The sequence below is a fragment of the Salvia hispanica genome, chromosome 1 (assembly GCF_023119035.1).
Source record: "Salvia hispanica cultivar TCC Black 2014 chromosome 1, UniMelb_Shisp_WGS_1.0, whole genome shotgun sequence".
NCBI classification, from domain to species: domain Eukaryota; kingdom Viridiplantae; phylum Streptophyta; class Magnoliopsida; order Lamiales; family Lamiaceae; genus Salvia; species Salvia hispanica.
In genome coordinates, this window is record NC_062965.1 from 25,504,353 (window position 1) to 25,527,047 (window position 22,695).

Sequence of the window (22,695 nt, forward strand, 5' to 3'; positions counted from 1 at the left end):
ATTCTATTTAAATATCAAACCAGTTTTTAAATGTAATTATTATATATCATACTCTCAATGTCCCATTAGAAATGAAACGTTTTCCTTTTTGATCTATCCCATTAAAAATGAAACGTTTCTAAAAATAAAAACAATACTCTGTCTACTTTTTCTTCTCTCTTACTTTACTCTCTCCTCATCAACTCACAAAACAACACTACATAAAATCATGTGCCGAAAAGCAAATGTTGCATATTTAATGGGACGAAGGGAGTATATATTTATTTTTAATACATATCAATTATAATAAATATAATTCAATTCAAGTATGTACTAGTATAATTTATTAATTTTGTATTAGTATATCATATGCAAATCAAGGGTGTTCGGTTAGCAAGACTAAATCTCATGATTAAATCTGTATCATGTTTGGTTTATAAGATTGATCCTCACAACTTAATCCTAGATGGATAGTCTCATGATAATTAGTCATAGCATCCTCCTCCAATTAAAATAATCTCATAACTTAATCTTAGATGGATAGTCTCATGATATTAGTCATGGTAATCGAACGCCAAATAGTATTAATTTTAACCTCAGATCCATTTAAGGAGGTCCACTTATGTAACATCGAGTCCAATTAAATGGAAGAAAAGCCCAAACTTACAAACACATCTATAACTGTAAGCCCAATAGAACTATGATGCTTTTACCAGTATCCTCATGAGTCATCCCATGAGTTTTTCAGCAATTTAATCATCGATATCCAACTCTGATTTCCAACAAATAAGATAAATTTTAAAGCAGATTTAAAATTCAGAATCTTTTTTATTTCTGAACTTGAAAATTTTTATTTGTTTGTTTAATAAATTATATTAATAAAAAATAATTCGCATATGTGTGTTAGTGTGTATCGTATTATAAAATAAATTAGAGTGTTAATTAATTTTCATGTCTATGTAATTGAGTATTTTACCAAAATTATTACTAGTGTTAATTAGTTATCAAACAAGGACAAAAAAATCGATGATAGTTGCACAGTTATGGCCGTTCATCATGTCAATCTATTGATTTCTGAGTCAGTCTTACTTAAATGCATCTCATTGTATTGGAATTTTATTACACTATAAATTTTTAATCCTAAACCCATAATTAATTAGTGGGTTATTCAAGTTATCCCCCGTATTTGAAATGTACTTACATCCCTATTTCCAACCGAGAAAAGTTGGGAAAATCGCAAATTTAATTTTGGCGGTGGAATTAGTTGATGTATTCCATTCTTATAATTTATAGTAAGATAATTGAACATAGTATCAATCAAAATATTATTTTCCAAACTTAATTTTGTGAAGCTAGGTTGCAATTATAGTACTAGTAGAATTTGCAAACATACATATATAGAATAATTTACAAACATACGTAAGCAGTGAGCAACATGTATAGTAGTTATTCAATGTATCAAAACTAGCTAATGCAACTTTTCTTGCCCTCTTTTTCAATAATCCAAGTCACAAAGTTTGAATAGAAAAGGACAACATTCAAATTAAAATTTGATACTATAGTAAAAGTGTAAAACAATAAAACAAAAAAACAAAACACTGTTGTCACTGAAAAGATTCTTGTACTTTTTTATTTTTTCTACTTCAAAATAGCACAAAAAAAAAAAAAAAAAAATTACTATAGTGATATCATCTAAAGTTCAACGGCATGTAATATACTCCCTCCGTTTCCATAAAACTAGGCCATGTAATATACTTTCAAAATATTTCAATTAAAAATAAGGCATTTATGCATAGCTACCACATCGGGCCAAAAGGTCTTTTTACAATTTTTCCAAATAGGGTTTAGGCTTTCATTTTAATCTACTTTACTTTACCATCTCATTCTTCTATAGTGGAGTAGATTACTAGGTGCCACAGTTACAAGGAATTCACTGTTACTAACTTAAAACTATCACTAAAATAATAAAAATAATACTAGTAATAACAAAATCTCATTTGTCATTATCTTTTCATATATAAAATGCAAGAATTCTTGACTGCTTCGCATTCACTCGAGAGTTTTTGAAAAATCAAACAACAAATACCATGAGTTCGAAATCGGAAGAGAAGCTGCCGGCGCACGTGGTGATATTCCCATTTCCGGCGCAGGGGCACATGAACAGCATGCTCAATCTTGCTCATCTCTTCTGTCTAACTGACTTCCACGTCACCTTCATCGTGTCGGAGTTCACCCACCGCCTCCTCCTCAAGAACACCTCCGTCCCCGCCACTTTCGCCGCCTATCCCGGCTTCCAGTTCCGGATTATCCCCGATGGCCTCCCTGACGATCACCCCCGCTTCGGTGACAGAATCCCTGATATCGTTCCCGCCGTTTCAAACACCATGGTTCCACTTTTCAAGAAAATGATGGCCGACAAACACCTCCTCGCTTCCCCGGGCCACCGCAGGCCTGCCACTTGCTTTGTCGCCGACGGCTTTTTCAGCTTCGCCGCTGACTTTGCGGAAGAGATCGGCCTTCCCTTGGTCTATTTCCGGACTCCCAGCGCTGCCTACCTTTGGGCGTATTTTCACGTCGATGATCTCATTCAAGCTCAACAAATCCCCATTAAAGGTAATCTAATCACTCCCTCCGTCTGCTATTAGAAGTCTCAATTTTTCATTTTGATCTGTTCACATTTTATACTTCCTCCTAAAGAAAAATGGATAGAATGATTATTTAGTGAAATGACTCCCGATTTTATATGCTACTATTACTTACCATTTACAATAAAAGTGAATTGTGACTCTAATTGGCAGACGAACCAAAATGAAAAAATGAAACTCCTAATCGTGAAGAGAGGGAGTACATTGTATTTGCATGATAGACCAAATTGGCTCTTCTCCTATTTAGACTGTGAGATGGCCTCGAGTGACCTCGACCAATGGCTATGGAGACATTTGGCTTACGGGGTAGTGGCCAATCACTCCCGGCACAATAGATGAGCAGTGAGCTATAGTAAATGTGTATGAGTTCTCTTATTTGGTCTGCAACATGGTCACTTTCATCAAATGTGCAACTTTGGTAGGCATTTATAGATATAATGAGCTTTAGTATTTTGTGCATGGGTTCACCGATTGGGTCCGTAACATATCATTTTTCATCAAATTATGAGTTTTCCTATTTCCTCTGTCACATGATCACTTTTTGTGATATTCAAAACTGTAGTATGAAACTTTTGGCATGAAACTTTTCAGTAACATTCGAAACATTTGATATGAGTTCTCCTCTTTGGTCTGTAAAATAATTTCGAAACTTTGGCACTTTGATTATGCAGAGAAATCGATGGATGAATTGGTGAAAGGCATACCGGGAATGGAAGGATTCCTCCGTGGCCGAGACCTACCTGGTTTTTTCCGCACCGATGATGTAAATGACCATCTCCTCCAGAGCTTAGCAGCGGCGACAAGACAAGTCGTACGAGCACAGGCAGTCATATTCAACACCTTCGAAGATCTAGAGGGGCCGATTTTATCAATCATGCTCGAAAAATTGCCAAGAATCTACAATATTGGCCCGATCCATGAGCACCAGAAATCCAGGCTCAAAGAAAAGAAATCAGAGGCCTCGATTGTTGCAGGCAATTTCTGGGAGGAAGACCGGAGCTGCATAGATTGGCTGAATGATCAGCCACCGAGATCGGTGATCTATGTGAGCTTTGGGAGCCTAACAGTTGTGACGAGAGAGCAGTTGATTGAGTTCTGGCATGGTTTGGTCAATAGTTCTCAGAGATTCTTGTGGGTGATGCGTCCGGATTCCATCACCGGGGGTGATCAAATTCCACCGGAATTGATGGAAGGTACTAAAGAAAAGGGTTACTTGGTGAAGTGGGCGCCGCAGGAGGAGGTTCTCAACCACCCTTCGATAGGTGCATTTTTGACACACAGTGGATGGAACTCAACTCTGGAGAGTGTTGTTGCTGGTGTGCCGATGATATGCTGGCCTTATTTTGGTGATCAAACTATTAATAGTAGGTTTGTGAGTGAGATATGGAAGATAGGTCTTGACATTAAAGATACTTGTGATAGATTGATTGTTGAGAAGGCTATTAGGGAGGTTATGGAAGTGAGGAAGGATGAGTTTCTGGAAAGGGCAAATGGTATGGCCAAAATGGCTAAGAAGGCTGTTGAAAGAGGAGGTTCCTCTTATGGCAGTTTGGATGCTTTAATTGAGTATATTAAGTCATTGATCATAAGTTGATCAATATTATACCAATGGTAATCTCTATTGTATTTTATATTTATATGTTCTAACGCAGTGAATAAAATCCTCGAGACGGAACAGAGGATGCCCTGTTTTGAAAATTTCAACAAGAGATGTTTTTTTGTGTTTTATTGTGTGTAGATAATATTATACTCAATTTCAACAAGAGATGTTTTTTTATGTTTTTTTGTGTTTTATTGTGTGTAGATAATATTATACTCAGTCATGGCATTGGACTATAATTTGCCTTCTTCAGCTAAAGCTAATTAAGTAATATGAATATTATTCTTAGTCTTGGCATTAAGAAAACAACTTTGTAACATGTTGGATTTTCTGCAGCTGAGCTTAAATATTAATCCTTTCATTAGGGGAATCAGCAGCTGATCACTTGCAAGCCAACTCCAATGTGGAATGTGGACGATGTGAATTCCACAATTTTGTCACCTTGTTCTTTAATTTCATAAGCAAGTTAAATTGTGGAATATGGATGATGTGAACTCTTCAAGCTTAGATCTCCAACAAACATGTCATCATTGGCCTTTTCTCGTAAAGACTTCCATCAACATCACCCCATAGCTATCGAATTCATTTACTCCAGACGGATCTGGATTTAGTCCAGTTAGTTGCGAGAGTATACGATAAAATTTTAGTGAAAGAAGTGCAGTATTATTAGTGGCAATGCTCATAAGAAATTTTGGTAAGAGAGGGGTTTCAAAGGTTATGGTAAGCAATGCATACGCAAGAATGCAATACAACATTTTCTTCGTTGCTACAAATTTGAAAGTGTGGTGAGTGATTATAATTAGACAGAGAGATTCTTCTACCATTCACCATGCACCATTATAAGCTCTGTTGCATTTACATATATTATACTCCATATAGGAGCAAATGCAATAATTGGTGCATATAATATGGTCCAATTTGTAGCCATGGAGAAAATGCTGTATCACATTCTTCCATTTACGTTCCTAACCATAACCTTTGAAAACCCTTGTTTAGCCAAAATGTGGGGCATTTCTTTTTTGATTCTAGAGGAAAAGTTAGGTTCCATATTTGTACTGGACTTTTTTTAAAATCCGACTTTGGGAGAGACGCATTAAGGTCATGCGTCTCCTTTTAATGAAACGCACGAGCGTCATGCGTTTTAGGGTAAGACGCATTAAGGTCATGCGTCTTTGAATTTATTTATTTTTAATTAGAAGACGCATGACTGTCATGCGTCTTAGGGTAAGACGCATAGGCGTCATGCGTCTCTTCGTCGATTTAAAACAGACGCGAGGCAGAGAGCTTCATTTTGCGCAAGAGAGGGAAAGGGCAGGCAATTTTCTGACGAATCTCGCAGATTTCCAACATATTACGGTATGTTTTCTTCAATCTTTCAATATTTATCCCTTAATTCGGTGTTTACTGCATATATTGTGTAGATTTCTCCCAATTTTGTAAATTAGGGTTTATTAAAAATTGTTCAATTTTGACCGATGTTTTGTTGTTTTGTTAGTTATAATGGATTTTACTGGTGAAATTCATTCTATAGTATAGTTTTTGATGTGTTTGAGATGTTTGATGTTGTGATTTTGGTTGTGATATTGTGTAAATCATTTTTCCCTTCGTTGAGATATGTTTGAGATGCTTTGGATTTTATCCCTCAACCGCAGCCTTGTTTATTGTGTACTAGTTTTGCGCTTCTTTGCTGTAAACCATTTTCCCCTTCTTTGAGATATGATTATGTGACTTTGTTTTGCTTGTTTGGATCAAATAGGATAATAGGCAATTCCTTAGATTAGATGGCAACTTCAAGTTCTAGCGGACCGTTATTATATGGACCCGAAGAACCGTCAGTACTATTTCTTCAGAGAAAACACATTTCAAATAAACTACTGAATTATGGCACAACACATGTTTTCAAAGTTCGACGAACGAAAAGTAAGATTTGGGATGTGGATATTCATGACAATGTGATGTATTGGCTTGAGAGATTTGGTTTCAAAGGCATGATGGATTGTGGGAAGTCGATGAAGGTCGACAATAAGTTTATCACGACTTTGATTGAGCGTTGGAGGCCGGAAACGCACACTTTCCATCTACCGATTGGAGAGGCGTCGGTGACTTTAGAAGATATGCAAGTCATTTGGGGCTTGAGAGCGGACGGTCACTTTTTCACAGGTCGTGACTATCATGTCGGATATCCCGATTAGCCTAGCAAGTGCCAAGCTTTGCTGGGATGGTTACCAGATACAGGGCCAGAGACATAGCAAGGCGGTTTGCTGATGACCGCTCCGATCAATCAAACGAGGATACCTTTGGGTGATGACCTACCTACATATGTATATATCCAAAGGGCACGTATCCATGCCCTAATCTTGTTAGGAGGACTCATTCTACCAGACACCACGGAGTGTAAGGTTCCTTATATGTGGCTGAATGCATTGGTGGATCCGGACGAAGTGCAGAATATTAGTTGGGGTAGTGCGGCTTTGTCGTACCTGTATCATTATCTGTGTGGGGCTTCCATAGATCAGAGGAAAGAGTTGGGTGGGCCTATGGTGCTTCTGCAGCTATGGGCGTGGGAAAGAATGCCCACATTGAGGCCGTCATTCATAGGAGCGCTCGTGCACGAGCCATATACGCCATGTGGCGCCAAGTATGTATTTAAACATTTATTTGTTTATGTATCTTGGGACAACGACTTTTTACATCAATTTTATTTATAGGTGGAAAGGAACTACGCACATAGGAAATGCTCCTAGATTCTCGGTTGAGCATTACCGTGATCAAATATCTTTGATTAAACCTGGGCAGGTGACTGTCTTGTTTTTTTACTTAATTTATGAATTTATGAATTTATTATGAAATTAATTTGGCTTTTACATTGTTGGTTTTGTAGTTTCTGTGGACGCCATATGCAAATTGCATGCTACCTGACTACTGTAGGGATGTGACTGGATGCTCCCATTGTGACACTTATTTGGTATGTTGGGCATATGTCGAGGCGCATGAGGCTGGACTAGTGCGCAGACAATTTAATCAGTACCGAAAGATTCCTCAATCTGTAGATAGGATGCTCAAAGAAGCCGATCATTTGGAAAAAAATAATCGGCGTGGTAAGAAAGGAACTAATTGGGAAGAAACACGTCAGTTCTTTATTGGGGAATGTGACATGAGATATGAAAGATTCGAGGCAACCTTAGGTGGCGCAACGATGTACAATAACATTCCACTGAGTCTGGGATACATGGCGTGGTATAACAGGATTACGGTGACGTACCTAACTCAAGTTGGGGTACAGTCCACTGTTGGGATGAACGAGACAGCTTCTGACATAAGATTATTTGTAAGTTTGTTATATTAAACTATATGCTTTCATGTGTTATAGTTTGTTTCGTATTGATATTTATATAGGTTAAGGGTTTTCAGCAAGTTTGGCATTAGACTACTGATCAAGAGATAGACCCAAGATTGCGACAGATTCGAGAAATTGTTAGGCGTACCCTTCAGTCTATGAACCACGCTGATGTCATGGAGTACCCGGCTTCTCAACGCCAAGATGTGGTCATGCCTGAATGACGAAGGACTGTACCCCATCCACATCCTGGGGTGAGGGGTGTTCGAGTTGGTGGACACGGTAACACGCGACAGATTAGGATGTCGCAACCGCATCCTGATTATGTGCAACCAGTGCCTATGAATCCCGAGTATGACCCACCTCAGTGGTCATTCTATCCAAGCCAGGAGTCTCAATCACAGTGGAGTCGTCCCATCATTTCCCCAAGCTAACCTGAGCCTGATTGGAGTAATCGCCCCTATTCACAAAGCCAAAATGAGCCGCAATGGAGTGGAGCCCGAGCATCAGTCGATTCATACTTCCACAATTATCAGTTTGTGGCTCCTCAACGAGTTGAAGAAGATGATGATGAAGGAGAAGAAGAAAATGAAGTGGAAGAAGAAAATGATGAAAGTGAAGAGGAAAATGAGGAAGCAGAGGTTCAGAACACCCATGTACAACCTCGCCCAGTTGCGGAGGGTTCATCACGCACCGGGGTTGGGAAGTACGTGAGCAAAGTGATGAAGAGATTTTCAACTAGGAAGAATAAGGGGATTGAACCGTCGAAATACACTCCATCGACGTATAAGTAGCTCGTTGTGGAATGATGTAATGTTATGTATGTTTTGTTTGCTTGAACTTGTTTTCATTATATATTGATGTTTTGGTACTTGATTAACATGTTTATGGTGTCATACTTTAAGATAAATTCTTGCCAATTTTTTTTAAAAAATCGACAACTTTCATGTAAAAACCAATACACAATTACCTTTAATTAGATAAATTATAGTATGTATGAAAGATAATTTAAATCAAAAGATTTATACGAAACTATAAGTTTTTGTTAATTTTAAAAAATAGTTTAAATTCTCATATTGAAGGCTCAAAGCTCAACCAATCCATCACAAAATGAGAAAATTATTACATAAAAAAGGTCCACCAAGATAAAGGTAGCAACTTGCTTTTCATCCAACTGCAGTAGAAACACTGTCTTCAACAACAAGTCCTGTTACAACAGAAAAAGTATGATTTCCCATAACAAGATCCAACATGCGCTGATAAATTAAATTAAGGAAAATTAAATTTAGAATAAAAAATACATGCGTAGCAAAAAGTGGGAGGATCCTTCTGCAAATGTCAACAACTCCTACATAACACGACCGACTGTGCAATTTTCTCGGTCATGCCCCTCTACGCCGCAATTCCTACACTTGCGGGGAGCTCTCGGTTCATCTTCCTCGCGGACCTCCATTTGATTAGGAATCCTTCTTCTTCTGCCTGGTCCGCGCTTTCAAGGAAGCAACTGCTCAGGAGTGATACACAATTTCCATCCGAGTTTAGCCCAATAGTCTTCGTGTCTTGGTGCTCCAAATGGGCCACCAGAGTACTGTGCTTCCCATGTGGCTTTGTGGTTGTGTTTATCAATGAGTTTAAACATAGCGTTACCTCTATCTCTAGCAACAGTGCTAGAATGTGAACAAGGAACTCTCCACATCTGCCACTTCCCACAAGTGCAATTTGGAGCAAAAAATTGGACCTCTTGTTTGTTGTTTTCCTTTGCCCGTCCATCTTCCATTCATGGACGACTTAGAATTTGTTAATGACCTTTTTCTCAGTCAAGTACAGAACAATAATGTTTTTGCCCCCTCGCATCATTCGCAGCAAGTTTATCCCTTGCCCACGGGGTCAACCGACCTTCGGTGTGTTGTATTTCTGTTTTTCTATCTGCCCACCATTGCACTGTTCTCCAAAATGTCAGATCAACTAAAGCTCTAATCGGCAACTCTCTAACACCTTTCAACACTCTGTTGTAGCTCTTTGACATGTTTGTTGAGGTCACGACCCATCTCATCGTAACAAAGAGACCAATTTTCTTTTTTGGCTTTATTGAACTCTTGTATCGCAACAATACTTTCCTCCAGTAGTGCACGTCGCCTTCGGATGTATTACGTACTTGAGTTGTGATACCCAATCCCCATATCTTGCCTTTCACATTAATGCCCTTACATTTCGCCATGATATTTTTCCTCAAATGGACCAAACACCATTTGTGGTGACATATCGGCGGCTTTTTCCATTCATCAAAACGCATAGCCTTAATGATTCCTTTATGCTTATCCGATATGATGCACACCTCCCTTTGGTATTTCACCACATGAATTCTTACATGATCCAAAAACCACTGCCAACTTTCGCCAGTTTCTTCATCAACAACAACATATGCAATCGGCAGAGTCTTCTTGTTAGCATCAACACCACAAGCAACAAGCAACTTACCTTTAAATCTTCCTCGAAGGTGAGTCCCGTCTATTGTTAAAACTGGTTGACACTCTTGGAAAGCATGTATAGCAGGCCCAAGTGCCCAGAAGACATAATAGAAGACTTTATTACGTCCCTGGCTCAGCAACTCATTGTGCTTCCACTCAACAATTGTGCCGGATTCCTTGACTGCAGTTCAAGCATGTAGTTTGGCAACTGTCTAAATGACTCCTCTCACCCACCAAATACAATCTTTATAGCCCTTCTCCGCGTATACCATGCCTTTTTATAACTGATTACCACATGAAATTTGTAACAAAATTTCTTACGGCCGCGGCTTTGTACTCAGCATTTTTTAGCATTTGATGGCGAATACACAAAGCAATCATTGATGATGAAAAGTTAGCATGTCCTCTATCATTACAATGGCCTTCACAACTATGGCGTTCCACCCACTTCCTAATTTCCCACATATCATCATGGGCCCGTTGTGTCACATAAACTTCCCAAGAACATTCATTCGCTTTTTCAGTGTCGGTCTCGCTGATAATAGCTACCCCATCTTCTGTCCTCCCTGCTGGATATTTGCATTTAGCATGCCACCTTCTTAATTTGCTCTCCACCACCCTAAATTGTCGATGTTGCCTCAAACTCCACATAGTATTAGAAGTCTTTACATGCAACTTGCTATCAAATTTTGTTCCCGCATTAATCCGATACGGATGTTCCTCATCCCAGTACATAGTGTTGTGTTCATTACCAACATCAGGTACCCCAGAAGGACAACTCGGTAATTTGCGAAAATATTTCAACCCATTGTGAACGTATTCTGGAAGTGGTTGCTCACCTTGCACGACGGGTTTATATATTACCTCCTCATCACTGGAAATATCAGCTGGAGAATCATCACTTAAAATAGTGTCAGATGATGATGACGACAATGGTGGATCACGGTCTCTTCGTACAACATCAACATCAACATTATTATCCTGAACATTCACTTGATTATTCATTCCAACATCAGTAGCATCAGCAACATCTGCTTGCTCATTCATACCACAACCAAAGCTCATATATTCAACCCTCGTAGATGATCCAACACCGTAATCAACAATTGGTGGGATTTCTACATTTCTTAAAGGCAAATACTCAAGAAATAATTCAATATGACGAGTAGAATTTTGAGCCTCATTGAACATAAAGAACACACTTTCATCACTGTCAACCCCAGTACATATGTAACTCATACCGGTACCATAGAGACAATGCCACCATGATATTTCAATGGAATGTTGATTCATATCTATTCTTATCTTAGCACATATCATTGCAACTAATTCAGAGAATGAGACACATGAATTCAATACGATGGAGCCTCTCGCACGAGGTGGATCATAACCAATACGCACTTGAGGAAGTTGAACTATTCTACCACCCCAATACAAACTCACAAATACTGGCATCATTTCTGCATAAAAAAATATACAACATAATAACAATTAGAGACAATTTTTTTCTATAAACCCTAATTTAGTAAATTTGACAAGTTTGGCATTAGAAACCCTAATGTTATGCAATAAACAACGAATAAGTGAGAAATGTTGAAAGATTGAACAAAACTTACCGAAAGATAAGAGGAAATGGCCGAAAATCGGCGAGAATCGCTGGAAATCGACCAACCAATCGCCTGCCCCTTTTCTTTCTTTCTCTCTTGCGCAGAATGAAGCTACTGCCTCTGTCTCGCGACTGTTTTAAATCGACGAAGAGACGCATGACGCTTATGCGTCTTACCCTAAGACGCATGACAGTCATGCGTCTTCTAATAAAAAAAAAATTCAAAGACGCATGAGGTCTATGCGTCTTACCCTAAAACGCATGACGCTGGTGCGTTTCATTAAAAGGAGACGCATGACCTTAATGCGTCTCTCCCAAAGTCGGATTTTAAAAAAAGTCCAGTACAAATATGGAACTTAAGTTTTCCTCTAGAAGCAAAAAAGAAATACCCTGCCAAAATGTCCATGAGTCTTACCACTGATCAAACTGCTCTTCTTTCACTAAAACAACACATTATATCTGACCCTTCTGGTCTACTTGCAACAAATTGGACTAACTCGAGCTCCGTCTGCAGCTGGATCGGCATCTCTTGCAGATCGCGCCACCATAGAGTATCCGCGTTGAATCTCTCTTACATGAGTCTCTCCGTAATGTGAATCTTCTAGATTGAAGACTCATGAACTTGCCCCTGACTTATTCTTGTAAATAAACCCAACAAATGAACAAGGTAAACCAAGAAATGGAATAAGAAAAATGGATAAAAGGATAGAGGATGGATTAGTGTTATGATTTAGGTGAAGAACAAGAAAGAAATCCCAAAGGTACTTTCACATACAAACACCTAATGGCTCCACATACTAGCAACACAAGAACTAGCAAGCATACCTTTACAATCAACCTTAGCTCGACAAAAGATCGAATGCAACCCGAAGGAATTTGATAAGTCTTCAAAAGATGAAGAAGGTGAGCTCTCAAATATGGAGAAATTGTCTCATACAAATATTCAAAAGCTGAGAATAAATACCCTAAAAAGAGTATTTATACTTAAACAAAAGTAATAGGGAAAATAGTCTTCAAAAGCTTTAAAAAATGACATTTTCGGCCAAAACGCCCGGCCGGGCATTTTGGGACCTTGCTCGGGCGTTTCTTCTGTCGCCGGGCGTTTATCTTGCCCGGCCGGGCGGTTTTAGGGTTTAGGGCCCGGCCACGGTTAGTTCATCGGCAGCTCTGCGCGACTTTCGTCAAACGGCCATATCTCTCTCATCCGAACTCCGTTTGGGGCGTGTGAGGTACCCACGCGAAGGTATTTCGACGATGAAGATGATAGTGGTCTTGGATCAGAAATTGGATACCACCTTGATAGGCATATTGATGTTTGAAACGGATTCCAGCTCCGGTGTGGTTCATTGGATGCCTTCGTTTGTGCTATTGGTTTGGCAGTTCCCGGATTCACATCACTCCGGCACCATTCCACCACAGCTCGGACGCCTCTCCTTCCTCGTCTCCCTCGACCTCACCAGCAACATCTTCGGTGGAGCTCTGCCTCCCGAGCTATCTTTCCTTCACCGGTTGAAGTTCATATCCCTCCGGCTTAACAACTTCACCGGAGCCATTCCTCCTCTCTTTGGCCATTTTCCAAAGTTAGAGAGCTTGAACTTACGCAACAACAGCTTCACAGGTTCAATCCCCAAATCACTCTCAAACCTAACAAACCTACGATTTCTTGACCTAACTTCCAATTCTTTGAGTGGAGAAATGCCCAAAGAGCTGGGGAAACTTCAGAATTTGCAAAGGCTGTGGATCAGATTGAATCATCTCTCCGGTGCCATACCATCCCGGATATTCAACATGTCAAAGATGGAGTCTATGGCGTTGGGGGACAATGAATTGAGTGGAAGTCTTCCAACAGACATTTGCAGTAATCTTCCATTTCTTGCTGGGATTTCTTTCTGAGTGGCGCGATTCCGACAAATATATCACTGTGTTCACAGCTGCAGGTGTTGTCCCTATCTAAAAACTCTTTTGATGGGCAGATACCTGCAGAAATCGGCTACTTAACTTCTCTTCGTGTTTTATACCTCGGTTCTAACAATTTGAAAGGTACTATTGCTCTACACTTCTTGTCCGTATGAATTTAGATTCATTGACATAAATTTTGTTCGTATGTTTTAAATGTCATAATCATTTTGACATGTAAAATAGTTATTTAAATCCCTAACATGAGTCATATTAGTGTTATAAATTAATTTTATTAGAAAATTTTAAATGTGAGTGAAAATAATTTAGTAGAATATGCATGGTTCTACAACCGAAAGTTATAAAAAGAAAGTGGGAAAATTAATATGGGACGACCAAAGTGGAAAACTGAGACACGTAATGGGGACGGAGGAAGTACTATTAAAATGAGAAGTTTTGTACACAAATATATAATTGAAAAAATTTACAACCTTTATAATTTAATACTCTATTTCTAAATTTTACAATATGATTATAATTTGACTAAATTTTGTAACTTAAATTTGTGTGCGTAAGTTTGTTTAAATAGTCATAAATATTTGACAGGTACTCTACCACCTGAGATTGGCAATCTTCACAACCTGGTTGGCTTCGGTGTTGAAATAAATCAGATTGGGGGCTCTTTTCCATTACATATGTTTGTGAATATGCCATATTTGGAAGAATTATCACTATGGCGCAACAATTTCACAGGGAATCTTTCAAGGAATCTTTGGAATCTTACTAAGCTAACCTATTTTGACCTCACGGAAAACATGACAGGTAAGAAATCCTTATTTTTGATAAGTTTAAAGAAATTAGTCATCTTGAGTTTTTTGTAATAGAGCCCACCACACTTTATCTGTCTATCTCCTACCTTTTCTCTCTCATTTCTTATAATAATTTTATCTATTCTTTTGCAGGGCTTATTCCAACTGAATTTGGCCAACTTTACCAACTAAAGACATTAGGGTTAGGGCTGAACCGCTTCAGTGGACCTATTCCACGTGAGCTCTTTAACATTTCAACTCTTCAATTCATTGATCTTGTTAGAAATGTTATATCTGGAGTTCTTCCAACCAATATATGCCATACATCTCCCTCTCTTAAAGAACTTCACCTTGGCCTGAATTCAATCTCTGGACAAATACCAAACTCCATCTCAAATTGCTCTCAACTCACAAAACTCTCACTTGGTGATAACAAATTCAGTGGTTATACCTACGGATCTCGGAAACCTAAGTCTTCTCAAAAGCATTAGACTGTTCGGCAACAATCTTACAAATGCACCGTCTTCTCCAAACATGGGCTTCCTTACATCATTGTCAAACTGCAGGTCTTTAACTTATTTGTCTATTTCAGATAATCCTCTATACAGCGTCATTCCATCTTTGGTCGGGAATTTATCTTCCTCGTTCAGACGATTCTCTGCCGGCTGTTACAAATTAAATGGCACCATTCCTGATCAAATAGGTGATTTAATAGGCTTGACGGTGTTTGTAACATCCCGAAATTTCGAACCCTAATTTTAGAGCCGTAACATTATATTGATGACGTGGGAGACGTGAATTAATTGATGAATGAATTTATTGCATGAGTTCTTATGACCAAGTTGTGTCTAGGGTTGCGTTGGAGGTTGAAAAGTCAGACTTGATGAGTATATGACGTGGCTTGTGAATATTTGAATTAAAAGTGGAATTATGTGGTGATTTAATTGTTTAAGGGTGAGTGAGATTATTAGGATATTTCCATAAATACTATAACCACATTTTTTTCTTTTTGAAATTTTCGAACCCCTTGACCTTATTGGGGAGAAATCCTATTTTTCCGGATTTAATTTAATTCTTGGGATATTTATCCAAATTAAATCCAAAACCCAATTATTCTCTATTTCTTAATGAGAAAATCGACACCCTATTGATTCTAGGTGATTTTCGAAAATCACCTATGTTTGGGAAGGAGGAATTATTTTACTGTTTAATTTATCCCCTATTGATTTCCTTCCATACCTAGAATTAAATATTCTACCAAATCTTACCATACCTCAAGAGATCTTGCCATATCTTATTTTAGTTAATATTCAAAATCCATTCCTTATGAAGAACCCCTTCTACACCCCTATTTTCCTTTTTATTTTGGAGGATTTTTATTTTTATTTTGCTCCGTGATATTTTAGTCTACTCCGAAAAATATACCAAACAAAATCTTGGCTAAATAAGTAGCCAAGATTTTCAAAAATCTCATATTCTCCAACCCTAGTTCACGCCATTTTGTATCTTCCTCTCTACTCCACAATATTTGTTTTATTTAATTGTGTAGAATCAAATCTTCCCAAATATTCTATTTAATTACCTAAAGATTTTATTTAACCATATAAATAGGAGAGAAACCTAACCCTAGCCCCCAAAGAAATCGCCCCCCACCCCATATCACACGCCCCTCTCCCTTTTTTCCTCTCACTCAATTTTCTTCTACTTTTCTCCAATAATTCTTCATCTTTTGAGAAGAGTTAGAGTTTGAGCCTCAAGATTTTTTAAGAATCAAGTCTCTACTTCGTTTCTACCGTTCGTTTTGACAAGAAAAGATACTTACATATTAATCTTCTTCTTTCTAACCGATTAATCGGTATTCTTGAACCCCCATGCATCTGGTTTGAGCGAGTGTATGCGTGTGTGTGTATGCGTGCGTGTGTGCGTGTGTGTTTTTGTGACGTGGGATTAACACTCATGTGTGACATAAGTTGATGTTAGATCTAAGATTGTTGAGTGTGAAAACTTATATGATGAATATGACTTGGTTTGAATGATAAACGTAATCTAGATCGGTGGGAGAAAGGGGAAGCGTTGTGACATGCATGATTTAGGAGTTGATGTCGAAACTGATTTGTGATATGTGCCTATGTGATTAAAAGGTGAAACCTCAGTTGCGAAGCCGGATAACGAAAGAGAGAAACGTATTTGAAATCTAAGCAGTCGAGGTGGGCTTTATTCTTAAACTCTTTTATGTTGCAAATTTATGAATGTGGAGAGATAAGGGTGGTTTAACTGTTATGCCATACCTATGTTTGTTTTGTTATGATATTGTGCACCTGATGCCTAGTTTGTGAGTTCGCTCCATTGGGCTATAGGGCTATGGATATGTATAAACGAATTCGGGTCTGAGTAGGGCCGCAAACCCTACCAGGTTGTGTACACGGTGGGATCGGGAGCCGTCCTTGCTAGTCGGCCGGTCTCGTGGGCGAAAAGTGTGGCCACACTTTCGTCGCACTATGGAAATGTTGTGATTGTGGAAATTGATGAGGAAATTGGGGAGTTGTTTGACTGGCCAGTCTATGAAAATATTTTTGTGATACTCGATGATATTTATTTTGATAATTGTAAAACTCGAGTGCACTATGGTAAGGGTGACATAACTTATAAAATGTTTTGGCAACGAGTTCACTGAGTATTTCAAAATACTCAGCCTGGCATGTGTTTTCCTTATATGCAGGTTGAACGGCGACGAGCGGTGGCGGGTGTTGAGCACATTAATAAAATAAGATGGATATTTTGAACTTCGAGTGTAGTTGTGTCTTCATACATAGCTGCACTTTCTCTTGGTTGCTTCCGCTGAATTTTTGAAACTTATTAGTATTGTTTGGATATTTTGCACTTGTTCCTTTGGTTTAGAAGATTGAGACATGTTGTGGTTTTTGTTTGAATTTATGTCGAACCCTTGACTTTTGATCATAGTTATGGTATCTATTCATCAATGATTTCTTTCTAGGTTAAACCGTTGACTTAATGCGTTGATAGTTCCTTTAATACTTTGGTCAAATCTCTTTAAATGAAACCCTAGCCTATGTTTTTATTGTCTTTAAGTCCGTTTTGGTAGCAGTCACCGTATTTATTATACCCTAGAAATCCGGGCTGTTACAGTGTTTGCATTAGACGGGAATGAGTTATCTGGTAATCTTCCCCTCTCCATCAAACATCTGCATAAGCTTGAAAGATTATATCTTGCTGATAACATGTTGCAAGGCCCCATTCTAAATGTTGTATGTGATTTATACAACCTCAATTTTATAAGTATTGGCCAAAATCAGTTTTCAGGTTCAATTCCTAAATGTTTGGGAAACATTTCTTCTTTAAGAAATATTTATATGTTCTCCAACATGTTCAATTCAAGCATACCATCAAGCTTATGGGACCAAAAAGCTTTGCTGATTCTTGACTTATTCTCAAATTCATTGAGTGGAGTTTTGCCTCAAAAGATAAATAACTTAGGAGCAGCAATCTCTATAGATCTGTCCATGAATCAGTTGTCAGGGTCTATTCCTAGCTCCATTGGAAAGTTACAGAGTTTGGCTAATCTGTTTTTGTCAAATAATAGACTAGAAGGTTCTATTCCAATTTCAATGGGAAGCATGATAAGTTTAGTGACTCTTGACTTGTCTCACAACAACCTCTCTGGCTCAATTCCAAAGTCATTGGAAGCACTTCAATACTTAAACTACTTTAATGTCTCTTTCAATAATTTGAGTGGAGAAATTCCAAGTGGTGGTTCTTTTAGAAACTTTACTATGGATTCTTTTAAGGGCAATGAGGCATTGTGTGGAATTCCGAGGTTCCATGTCCCAATTTGCCCTTATGTTTCCAATCGCAGATTAAAGATGAAAAAGAAGGTACGAGTTTTATTTATTGCTTTTGGGGTCGTGGCTTTCATTTCAATTGTTTGCCTAGCTTTTATCTTTGTCAGATATAAAAGGAAAGATAAGAAAGTTAGATAAGTTGTTGAGATGATATCCATTGTACCCGAAAGAATCTCTTATTATGAACTTCTGCAAGCAACTGACAATTCAGTGGGAGCAATCTGCTTGGCACCGGGAGTTCTTGCTCTGTGTACAAAGGAATTCTTAAAAATGGGAAAGTTGTCGCTGTCAAGGTATTTAATCTTCGGTTGGAAGGTATTTCAAAGATATTTGATGTCGAATGTGAGATTCTTCGTAGCATTCGACACAGGTGTCTGAACAGTGTCATAAGTTGTTGTTCCAATGAAGAGTTCAAGGCATTAGTACTTGAATATACGCCCAATGGAAATCTTGAGAAATGGTTATACTCTCATAACCATTTCTTGAGTTTCATGGAAAGATTGAATATGATGATCGATGTTGCATCGGCTTTGGAGTATCTTCATGGTGGCTATTCGGCGCCTATTGTCCACAGTGACTTGAAGCCAAGTAATGTCTTGTTAGACTAAGATATGGTTACCCGTGTAAGCGATTTAGGGATAGCAAAGTTGCTATGCGATGGAGATAGCATGGTATTAACCAATACCCTAGGAACATTGGGTTACATAGCTCCAGGTGACCTGTTACTCTACATTAATTAAATAAAGTACTTTTAATAAATGAAGTCCTGTTAATTTCGTATGTTTTTGTGATTGTAGAATATGGTTCAGAAGGACTAGTCTCCACAAGTTGTGACGTTTATAGCTATGGTATGATGTTGATGGAAGTCTTTAATAGAAAAAAGCCAAGTGACGACATGTTTGTTGGAGATCTAAGCTTGAAGAGTTGGATTAAAAGGTCAGTTCCACAGTTCACATATAGAGTAATTGAAGCCAACTTGCTTATGAATGTTGATGAACAACATGGCGACAAAATTGTGGATTTCACATCATCCATACTGGAGTTGGCCTTAAAGTGTTGTGCAGTTTCCCCTAGTCAAAGGAGCAATATGAAACAAGCTCTAGCTGAGCTGCAGAAAATCCAAAGTAGGTTTATGAGAGGAAGCTTAAATCATGGTGGAGTACTTAATTAGCTTTAGGTAAATATAGCATAATATATTTTGTCAAATGCCCGAGTCTCATTAACTATCTATCACTGGGCAATGTACGCACATCAGATATTATATTATTTGTCTTGCATTATAGGTTGCATCTATAGTTTTACATATTTATGTACTAATACATTCAGACTCTTGCATCATTAAGTTACATGCAAGATAAACTACCTTTAACAATAACAAAGCCAAATCAAACTGGAATTGGCATTTGGAAATCCATAATTAAATCACCAACGACTTAATATACTGGATTAGGCCATCCAAATTATTATACGACGAACCCCCTTTACTAACACTCTTTTTCACAAGTTTAGCCAAATTCTCTGACCTTTCCATAAACTCATCTTTTCTCACTTCCATCAAATCCCTAATTGCCTCCTCAATAATCTTTCTATCACAAGTGTCTTTGATATCCAATCCGATCTTCCAAACCTCACTCACAAACCTACTATTCGTCGTTTGGTCCGCAAAATAAGGCCAACATACCATCGGCACACCAGCAACAATGCTCTCCAGAGTCGAATTCCATCCACTGTGCGTCAAAAACCCTCCTATCGCTGGGTGATTGAGAACCTTCTCCTGGGGGGCCCACTCCACCAACAAACCCTTCCCTTTAATACGTTCCATTAACTCCACCAGAACGGGATCCTCTCCGTTGCTCCCGATGATGGAATCCGGCCTCATGACCCACAAAAATCTCTGCGAACTGTCAAGCAAGCCGTGCAAGAGCTCTAACACTTGCTCTCTCGTCACAAGTGCTAAGCTCCCAAAGCTCACATAGATGACGGATTTAGGCAGCTGCGCGTCCAACCAATCGATGCAGCTCCGGTCTTCCGCCCATAGGCTGGCCGTGATGATTGAGGACTCCACCTTCTTCTCCGTGAGTGTGTATTTCACTTGCTCGTGGATTGGACCGATGGAGAAAACTCTTGGCACATGTTTATGTATCTCTGCAACTATCTGCCCCTCTAAATCTTCACAAGTGTTGAATATTACGGCTTGCGCCCTCTCAATCAGCCTTGTTGCAGCGACAACTTCCTTGAGAGTGGGGTCGTTTACGTCGTCGACACGGTAGAAACCCGGCAAGTCACGCCTCCGTAGGAAACCTTCCATTCCGGTACGCTTTCTATTAATCCATCCATCGATTTTCCTGCAAAAGCTTAACAAACTACAACATTAGATATATTTTTCAGAAGATTTATAAAATTCGAATATACTCCCTCCGTCTTCGATTAATTGTCACTCTTTGACCGGACACTGGTTTTAAGAAATATAAAGAAAAGTTGGTTGAAAAAGTTAGTGGAATGTGGGACCTACTTTCTATATTGGATTTATAATAAAATGTAAGTGAAGTGAGTTAGTGGAATGTGGGACCTACTTACTATTCATGGTAAAAATGAACTGTGACAATTATTGAGGGACGGACCGAAATGGAAAAGAGTGACAATTAATCGGGGACGGAGGGAGTAATAGTGCAAATTGTCAGAAAAACTACAAAGTTTGGTTAAATTCTAGCTTGTCCCGCCGGTATATTATATGATATGATATGATAGCCGAGAAATCATTTGTGGATGCCAGCGGCGGTAAGCTAAACGTGAAAAATCATGATGTTTGGTCAAATCATGAACTGACCTCCGAAAGGAATTTCTTGAGCTTGAAGAAGCTGAGGAAAACGGAAAATAGCCCACAAGTAGGAGGTGGTGGTGGTTCCGAAGAAGATGACAGGAATTCCATTTTCTTGGCAAAAGTCTGGGGCGGAACTCAGCAGACCGTCGGCAACGAAGCAGGTAACTGGTCGACGGGCGGCGGAAGCCAAGAAGTTTTCTTGGATCATCATTTTCTTGAAGAGTGGGACTGTGACGTTTGCGACGGAAGACACAAGCTCCATGGCTCTGTGACCGCTGCGGGGGTGGTCGTCAGGGAGGCCGTCGGGGAAAGTCCGGAACTGAAATCCAGGGTAGCGGGAGAAGGCGGTGTTGTGCTGGTGCTGGAGTAGGCGGTGGTGGTTGAAGTCGGAGATGATGAAGGTGACATGGAATTCGGCTAGGCAGAGGAGATGGGCTAGGTTTAACATGGGATTGAGGTGACCCTGCACCGGCATCGGGAAAATCAGTACGTGCGGCGGCAGCCGGAGCTTTTCTTGGTCGGAAGCGGAACTCATCTTGTTTCTGCAGTTCATGTCTTGGGATAAATGTTCTCAAACTTTGCAGTAATATATTTGCTTATATAAGAGCAGAACTTGTACTGTCAAAAGTGAACTACACAAATCATCTTTGAACTTTGCGTTTAGTAAGCTAATAGTCCCTGAACTTTAAAAATATCGTGGATAATCCTTAGAATAAGGTGTAATCATATTCGTGGATTTTTTTTCACTATTCATCACAATTATGGAGGACATTTTGGACTTTTATAAAATGAGATATCTATGATATTTTCTCTATCTCTCTAATATTATTAGGTATAATATTTTCACATATTCAATCAATTTATGTCAAATTATCTTTCTCTTTTAACTATTAAAAAGTAAAAAAATGAAAGTAAAAAAATACTATGAAATTCTTAAATATATTAATTAAATTTGATTTAAATTACTAATTAATTTCAAAATAATTTATAGTTAAATTAATTTTGATTGTGATTCTATTATTTTTAATATTAGAAATTATAATTAAATTCAATTTTTTAAATTTTTTATTTTTTAATATTAAAAAAATAATTTAATCACATTTAAAATTTAATTTAGCTATAAGTTATTGTGATGGTCAATAATTAATATATTTGAGAATTTTATACTCCTTCCGTGCCATAAAAATAAGGACCTTTTTTTCATTTTGGGATGTTCCACAAAAATAATCCCTTCTATTTTTGGTGACTTCTTTCTTTCTAATATGGTGGACCACATTCTTCACTAACAATACTATAATTACTTAATCTTTCTATCTCTCTCTTACTTAATCAATTGTGCATTAATTCTCGTGTCATCTCAAATGTCCATATTTTTTTTAGAACGGAGGGAGTAGTATTTTTATTTTCATTTTTTACTTTCTAAAATTTTAAGAGAAATAGAGAAAAGGAAGGTTTGACATAAACTTATTAAAAAATTGAGGTGAAAAATATTATTTCAGAAGCCCAAACTTTAAGAAAAAATATTACATCCAATACTATAGAGAGATAGAGAAAATATCATACTCCCCCCGTCCCACAATATGCAAAAAAAAATTTTAAAAAGTTGGTTGGAAAAGTTAGTGGAATATGAGACCCAGTTTTTTTATATTGGTTGTATAATAAAATGTGAGTGAA

General features: G+C 38.2%; 5 protein-coding genes and 1 pseudogene across 5 annotated transcripts in view; 4 read left to right on the top strand and 2 right to left on the bottom strand.

Moving 5' to 3' along the window:
• The first annotated feature begins 2,044 nt into the window (after nt 1-2,044).
• Nucleotides 2,045-4,218, top strand: LOC125191984 (7-deoxyloganetic acid glucosyl transferase-like). The gene is made up of 2 exons (XM_048089439.1): nt 2,045-2,592; nt 3,296-4,218. The coding sequence occupies exons 1-2, from the start codon at nt 2,067-2,069 to the stop codon at nt 4,216-4,218; spliced, it is 1,449 nt and encodes a 482-aa protein (XP_047945396.1). The 5' UTR covers nt 2,045-2,066.
• A 2,414-nt stretch (nt 4,219-6,632) lies between these two features.
• LOC125191995 (serine/threonine-protein phosphatase 7 long form homolog) lies at nt 6,633-7,785 on the top strand. Its single transcript, XM_048089449.1, has 4 exons — nt 6,633-6,862; nt 6,933-7,020; nt 7,106-7,552; nt 7,651-7,785. Exons 1-4 carry the CDS (start codon nt 6,633-6,635, stop codon nt 7,783-7,785), a joined length of 900 nt encoding a protein of 299 aa, XP_047945406.1.
• A 5,104-nt stretch (nt 7,786-12,889) lies between these two features.
• On the top strand, nt 12,890-14,831 carry LOC125192005 (probable leucine-rich repeat receptor-like protein kinase At2g33170). Its single transcript, XM_048089459.1, has 3 exons — nt 12,890-13,493; nt 14,138-14,353; nt 14,494-14,831. The coding sequence occupies exons 1-3, from the start codon at nt 12,890-12,892 to the stop codon at nt 14,829-14,831; spliced, it is 1,158 nt and encodes a 385-aa protein (XP_047945416.1).
• Nucleotides 14,832-17,723: 2,892 nt separating this feature from the next.
• LOC125192015 (receptor kinase-like protein Xa21) lies at nt 17,724-19,371 on the top strand. Its single transcript, XM_048089469.1, has 5 exons — nt 17,724-18,175; nt 18,412-18,515; nt 18,609-18,788; nt 18,837-18,914; nt 18,998-19,371. The coding sequence occupies exons 1-5, from the start codon at nt 17,724-17,726 to the stop codon at nt 19,369-19,371; spliced, it is 1,188 nt and encodes a 395-aa protein (XP_047945426.1).
• A 106-nt stretch (nt 19,372-19,477) lies between these two features.
• Nucleotides 19,478-21,573, bottom strand: LOC125214632 (annotated as a pseudogene).
• A 19-nt stretch (nt 21,574-21,592) lies between these two features.
• The window catches only part of LOC125192024 (protein SUPPRESSOR OF MAX2 1-like), a 3,889-nt gene continuing 2,786 nt past the window's right edge, over nt 21,593-22,695 (bottom strand). Inside the window, exon 4 of the mRNA XM_048089480.1 lies at nt 21,593-21,699. Within this exon, the coding sequence (XP_047945437.1) occupies nt 21,593-21,699 (107 nt within the window). The remainder of the gene's footprint in view (nt 21,700-22,695) is intronic.